The sequence below is a fragment of the Pygocentrus nattereri genome, chromosome 19 (genome assembly GCF_015220715.1).
Source record: "Pygocentrus nattereri isolate fPygNat1 chromosome 19, fPygNat1.pri, whole genome shotgun sequence".
NCBI lineage: Eukaryota > Metazoa > Chordata > Actinopteri > Characiformes > Serrasalmidae > Pygocentrus > Pygocentrus nattereri.
Window position 1 is genome coordinate 39,828,099 of NC_051229.1, and position 7,500 is coordinate 39,835,598.

The 7,500-nt window shown below is 40.8% G+C and overlaps 1 protein-coding gene across 4 annotated transcripts in view; it reads left to right on the top strand.

Annotated features, from left to right (window-relative positions):
• The window catches only part of usp45 (ubiquitin specific peptidase 45), an 86,567-nt gene that overhangs the window by 35,084 nt on the left and 43,983 nt on the right, over positions 1–7,500 (top strand). For all 4 annotated transcript variants that reach the window (XM_037531089.1, XM_037531091.1, XM_037531090.1 and 1 more), the window contains exons 7-8: positions 2,740–2,835; positions 4,077–4,207. In XM_037531089.1, coding sequence (XP_037386986.1) covers positions 2,740–2,835; positions 4,077–4,207 — 227 coding nt within the window. The remainder of the gene's footprint in view (positions 1–2,739; positions 2,836–4,076; positions 4,208–7,500) is intronic.

Here is a 7,500-nt window from a genome sequence, read left to right on the forward strand (position 1 = left end):
TACCGCGTAGGCTGAGAAGTGTGATCCCCCGATAGTTGGAACACACTCTCTGGTCCCCTTTCTTAAAAAGAGGGACCACCACCCCGTCTGCCATTCCAGGGGGACCACCCCAGATGTCCACACGATGTTGCAGAGTCGTATCAGCCAAGACAGCCCTACAACATCCAGAGCCCTCAGGAATTCTGGGCGGATCTCATCCACCCCCGGTGCTCTGTCACCAAGGAGTTTTCCAACTACCTTGGCTACCTCAGCCTGAGTGATGGATGGACCCTCACTCGGATCTCCAAGCTCTGCCTCCTCTAGGGAAGGATCGTTGGTGGGATTGAGAAGATCCTTGAAGTATTCCTTCCACCGTCCAATGACGTCCCCTGTCATAGTCAGCAGGCCCCCAGCTCCACTGTATACAGTGTTGGTCGGGAACCGCTTTCTGCTCCTACGGACCTGACGGTTTGCCAGAACCTTTTCGGTTCCTGTCGATAGTCTTTCTCCATGGCCTCACCAAACTCCTCCCAGAAACTGCCGAAGCCACAACCTGCTTGGCCCTTTGGTACCCATCTTTTGCCTCCAGAGTCCCACAAGCCAACCAAGCCCGATAGGACTCTTTCTTCAGCTTGACGGCTTCCTTTGCCCAAGGTGTCCACCAACGGGTTCGGAGATTGCCGCCACGACAGGCACCTACAACCCAGCTCCGATCCACTGCATCGACAATGGAGGCACGGAACAGGGCCCACTCAGACTCAATGTCACTGGCCTCCCTTGGTATGCGGTCAAAGCTTTGTCGGATGTGGGAGTTGAAGATCTTTCTGGTAGGTTCCTCTGCTAGACGTTCCCAACAAACCCTCACAACTCGTTTGGGTCTGCCAGATCTGTCCGTTATTTTCACCCGGCATCTGATCCAAGTCACCACTAGGTGGTGATCGGTTGACAGCTTTAGAATACATGTTTCTCTTATTTACTGTTCTTTACTTTACCCCATGTGGAGCTTATTTAAACTGTTTTAAAAGCCTTTTCTCTCAAATCTCATTCCCTAAAGAACCATAAATTCATGTAGCCGCTGCCACTAGCAAATAAAAACAATATGATTCAAACTCTTTGGCCAGTCAAATAAGTAGGACGTTTTATTATTATTTTTTTTTTGTCATTGAATCTGATTTTAATAATGCGAGTCAAATTCATACAAATGTATTCATGATTCACGCAGCATTTGGTGCATAGAAATCTCTTCGAATTTCAAATTTAGGAAAAAGGCTATGTATGGGGTGGGGGTGGCAGTAAAAAAAAGCAAAAAAAAAAAAGTTCCAGACCATCTCAAGTGCATTGAAATGCATTGAAAGATGTTGATGGGATTGATCCATGTGAAATGGCAGCAGGTCACCAGACTGAATCAATGCTTTTGTTTTATAAATATGAAATTTATAGTGCTGAAGCTTTAATACACACCTGTTTGATATGAGCAATTATTAGACTGTGAAAGCCAAAAATAGAAAATCTGGATCAAAAAACAAACCATATCCTGTCAAGCATGCATGTCTCTGTGTTCTGCTTTGGTGGTTAAGCACACCTTAAACTAAAGGATGATTCCTGAATATATCAAGCATTTGTCCACTGTAGTTCAAAAGCTAGATGACTTTTATTCATAACACTTATTTTAATGGAAAAAATTAAGGCCACGTCCACTTTCTTAGAAACAACTGAAGATACAAGACTAACATTTTACAGGCTACCTGTTGGGGTATTATTATATTATTTCCTGAAAGTATTAAGCAAAAGTGAGATGGTCAGTCAGGGACTTCTGTGTGAAATCTGGCGATTGAGGTGGATTTAGTGATTCTCTTATTTTGGGCATATTGTAAAGGCCACAACTCGTGAGCGAGATGTACAGAAAGTCTTGTCTAGTCTCCAGAGATCTGGTGAAGGTCTTCATTTATCCATTCAGCGAAACATATTAAAGAGATTTTCTTCACTGTGTGCTAAAAATAATATAGGTTTATAATAGTTAAAGCACTGTAAGGCGAGAGCACCTCATATGCAGAGGAATTGTAGAAGCATGATGAGTCACAATGAAGTCTGAAAGGAAAGATAGTTGGATGAGATGGAAAAGCTGGAGGTAACAAAGAAAGAGTAGAAGACTAACTTCAGAGTCCACGTCTATAGTTACATTTGAAAGCTGGAAATTACTGGGGTAAAGCCGAGTTATACAGTCAATGCCATGTGGATTCGCATATGAGGATACAAAGTTCAAATGAATAACTTTGAAAGCAGTAGATCATCAAAACTGTGATGCTATTCATGGTGACACACGATTGTTCGGTCACTTTTATAAAGTGGTTCTGTTAAAAAAAAAAAAAAGCCATGAATATTGTACCTGATGTGTTCAATGTTGGCTATTCCTTATGTTAAACATACCGACCCTTTACATTTACATTTTTTTTATTTCTCTGTCTTTTGAACAAAAGTACAACCAAAAAAAAATATATATATATATATATGTGGTTAAATTTCACTGAACTGTTTTGGAAATGCAGGCCAATCATTTAAAAACATGCACAGTGTGAAGGAATTTCTCTTTTACCCTGACATGCTAAAAGTCATGGGACAGCAGAAACATAACATTTATGTCTGAAAGGGAATTTGATTAGAATTTAATACAGAAACACAAGTGTAAGCTGGTAATAAGCTCAGCTGTAGCTACCTTTTATATTTAACCCTATTTTTCATCTTTGTGTTTTTGTTTTGTAGAACCTTTCTCAGACGCACATGCTCAACGACCTCATCCAGGAGGTGAAGGACAAAGGACACAAACTGAAGATCTGTCCCCCTCCAGAGACCAATCTGGTACAGTTCCGCCGTCTCCTACATCCTGCTGCTTGGCAAAAGGCCTCATAGTTTCTTAGATTCCAGAGGAAATAATGGCCTTTATTCATTAATGTTGCATATGATCAAATCTGAAGGGTTCTTCTTTGGTTATTGTTCAGTCAGTCTGATTGGAGTGGGTGTAAATTTGAGCATAGATGCTTAACAACCCGAAGAAGTGCTTGATTTGTGGTTATATTAAGATTACGTGACCCTTATTAACCTACAATGGGGAAAGTTCACCTCCACATTTAACCCATCCATGCAGTGAAACTCCACATACACACTAGTGAACACACAGTCTAGGGGGCAGTGAGCACACTTGCCCGGAGCAGTGGGCAGCCCTATCTGTGGCACCTGGGGAGCATTTATGGGTTAGATGTTTTGCTCAAGAGCACTTCAGTCACGTCCTGTCGGCTCAGGGGATCAAACCGCCAACCCACCGGCCACAATGCTGGTTCCCTAAATTCCAGCCCACGACTGCTCCACGTATATCTAGAGCTTTTATCAAGATTATGTGTAATACCAATAATAAAAATACAAGTGAATGTGATTAAGCTGTAAATGTTCCATTTAAAGACTTATCACACTCTTAGTTTTATGCTACTGACGCTGGCCAAAAAACAGAAGATACTAAACACAGCTAGTACAGAAGCAACTCTGTACACTGTAATAATACAGCAACCAAATAGGTTATCCTAGGAAAATAATCACACTACACAATCACTTTCACACAATCACACAATCTTTTATATTTTATTCTTTCCTGTTGTTGTAATTTTAATAGTACAAAGTTCTGTCTGTAGGGGGAGCAATTGACCTCAAACTCCGCCTGTGAACACAGACTTTGCCTCATAGAACTCTGAATGCTGTTGTTGTGCTTGCTCCCCACTAAAATATCTACATGATTTACTAAATAATAAATAAAAGCGCTGCTTTTTGTAAATGAAATGTAAAAGAGGCACTAGAAGGCCAGCGTCACACACTGAGGCAAGTTCTTCATCTGCGCTCAAGTCTCTGCTCGTTTCTACATTGTATGGAAGTTTCTGATGCAGAGTTCTTCATAGAGTCAAATCTGCGCTCGTTTTACACGGCTTTGATGAATCAGGGTGATTGTCCAGTGTGGACATGACTTCGTTTAAAAATAAAGTTAAAGTTTAAAGCAGTTATGAGTGCATTTTGTTTTGCTTGTACTTAAATGTGCATGTTGTGTGTTTGTCCAGGGGCCACTGACGGTAACCCTGTCTGGTCCTGAACCCCTGACCTCGGCCATGTTCCTGTTCCTCCACAGCATGAAAGAGCCTGGGAAAGGGCCGGTCTCCCCAAAAATCCTCTTCAGCCAACTCTGCCAGAAGTAAGAAAGCACTGTGGGTTCATTACAGGATTAATAGAGTGCTGTGTGACGAGACCATGAAGGGTTTGTTTATATGAAATGAAGATAGACCAACAGACCAAAGCCATATTCAGCCTGGATTAGTTTGACCCTGGGGAGGTCCGTCATAAGACCAGCAAACTTGATTTTAATCCGGTGTGAGTCGGCCATGGACATAATTTTTGCAGGTCAGCTAAGTGATTATTCAGGCTTTACATCTCATTTCAGTAAGAAGTGACGCTCGTTATCGATGACTGATTCAAATGACCATGCAAAATCACGGCGTATGGGAAGAATATACACCAAATTATTGTGGATTTTGGTAGTCTGCTCATACTCAGGGTCAAACCAAGCTCCATTTTAGCTTTTAATTTTTATTATGTTTGTGTTTTATTTTTTCTACATGATTTGAACACAGCAGCTGCTCTTCACATTGTGTGAAAATTTCATGAAAGCTGAACGAATAGAAAGGATCCAAAATTACTTGGAATAAAATTAGCTTTAATTTTTAATTTAAATTTAATTTAATTTAAAATTAGCTTTAATTTAAATTAATTCCGAAGGATGTTTTTGCCTCCCCCCTGTAAACTTACCGTTTTAGAGATGCGTACGTTACATAAATTTGTATGTTCAAGTTCTCAGGATTTGTTTAGATGATAGAGACACACTGTACGACCAAAGGTTCTTAGACACTTGCTCATCCAGTATTTCTTTTGAAAGGGTGTTAATAAGGAATTTGTCCCTCTTTACAGCAGTCTCTGCTCTTCTGGGAAGGCTTTAAATGTTAGAACATCGCTGTGAGAATTTGATTGCATTCAGCTACACGAGCATTAAAGAGGTCAGGTCCTGGCATTAAATGGTCAGTCCTGGGGCACTCCAGCTCATCCCAAAGGTAGTGGATGGAGCTCCATCCCTCCACAGAACACAGTTCCAGTGCTCCACAGCCCAATGCTTAGGGGCTTTATACCCCTTTTGCCATTGTGCATGGTGACCTGTGCGGCTGCTTCACAGCATCCCATTCTATTGGCAGTGCTGTTCTATGGAGACAATCCAAGCAAAATGTGCCCAGAAGACCCCGGGCGGCTCCTTGAGAAGCTATCAGAGAGAATCTCAAGTGTGTGCAAAGCTGCATCAGTGCTAATTAGAGCTACTGAAGAATCAAAAGTAGTACAGATGAAGAAAAACCATTCATGAGTAGATGTACCCAAACATTTGATTGCTGCAGCTTTATAAAACACTACTCACCCTCACAGAGAAAAGTTCAACATAGTCCTGTACCTTCGCTGACCACACACCCTGATTGTTGCCATGGTAACCCTCTACATGACTGAAAAAGCATGGCGTTGACCAGCCTCAGGCATTAGCAGTGATGTCTGCCCTGGGCTAGACTGGACGGAAGGTGCTGCTGACTGGCTGCTCCCTGCTAGCACCAGGCGCACACACCTGCCCATATGTGTTTGCCACTTTATTCACACCTACATTGAGACTCCTGCAGCCTGCACTGCACAACTTTATTTACACTCCCCATCAAAGGGTGCGGGTCATTTTCAAAATATTTCATGCATGTTTTCTTCTTTTTTTCTGTTTGCTGTATTAAAAACAGTATCACATATAAGTATTAGTGATGGTGCATGAGAACAGTTTGGAAAGGAAAACTGTCAAAACATTATTTAGAAGAAACTTTCTAACCAAGAAAGACTGACTGGCTGAAGAGGCTGAGAGTTGAAGTCAAATATCCACGAAACAAAAGGCTCTTTTATGCTGACATATTGTAGGTACAGTAGTACAAATTCAGATTTCATAACAGGCTAGAACTTTTAATGGCCAGTCTGATGATTTTGATGCTTTTCCTGGAGTTTATTAGGTTTCTTCTTTGGGGTACCTGCGGTCACTAGACTTGTATTATAGAAAACAAATTTTCCAAACTTTTTGGGAATATGAGTTTAATTCGGTTTGTAAACAGCATTAAAGTCTCTAAACGTACTGTTCCTGACCCAGTCTATGCATCCCACGTATGAAAGCTCAACAGTCCTTTTGACAATTTATCTGTATATCTGCCTACAGCCATTTAGCTCCACCCACTCGCAGTGGAGTTAGATGGAGTGTTTCAGCCTGCATGGCGTTTTTGGATGAGACACAATACAAGGTAGCCAATCAGAGGTCATTGTCAGTTTTAAGGGGACGGTAACAACTTTAGTTGTAACTTTAGTTGTTAGTTGTAATTTAGACTGATTTTGGAACATAAACAGACACAAAAGACATCAGTGGACCAGAAAAAAGTAAAATATGTAGGACTTGGATTGGGTTTCAGTAGTGTTAGTACTTTCATCGCTTTCTAGTACTTCTGGAGTTTTCAGGATTTTTTCACTATGACAGCAACTGGGAATTCAGTAACTGGGAATCGTCTCTGAACTCCCAGAGGAGGCGTGGAAATGGGTGTATCGTAACCGTTTAGACGGGTCTAGTGTAGCGATAGGAGTGAGTATAGTGTAACTATGAAAATAGATGTAGTGTAATCATGGATGTGGGTGCATTGTGACCATGTAGTTGTGCACACTGTAACCATGGAAACAAGTTTAGCACACTATCAGTTGTACATCAGATGGATTTTTATCAATCATGTCGGATTGTGGCTGCAGGATAGTAACAATAGATCTGCGTTACCGCCTCCAGAGAACTTCGGTTGTTGATGTGGGAGGGGCAAAGACTGCTCCCAGTGGAAATTTACATGAGGATAATAATTCAAAGTTTCCATGAAAACAGGAACTTTTGTAAATAACTCTGGATGAGAGTTAAATCTGCTAAATGCTGTAATTGTAAACGTACAGCCGTAAACGTCAGTGGTGTCTAAAGAGCACAGGTGTTTACAGTAATAGCTTAAATATTATTATTTATATGATTTTATCACATTAGCTAAGAGTTTTATCACATTAGCTAACGTTAGGCATGTAAGCTAAAGGACGCAGATGTGTTTGATTCACTGTTGTTCTGCTACTGCTCAGACTTTTTGGATGTGTCTCTGCTGAGCAGGGAGTGTGGGGTGTGTTTTTTCCTCATTTCTATTACCGTTCAGGTTTTGTATTACGTTAGATTTTGGCACTTTAATTAAAACATTTTACATTTTTGTTTCTGTCAGTTTTTCAAATGTTTAAACAGTTTAAATGTTTTTGTTTAAAGCAAAAAAAAGCACAAGCATATCGTCACTGTCCAGCCAAAACCATATATCTCCATTTTTGTTGATTTTTAATTTTCTACATCATTTCAACACACCAGCT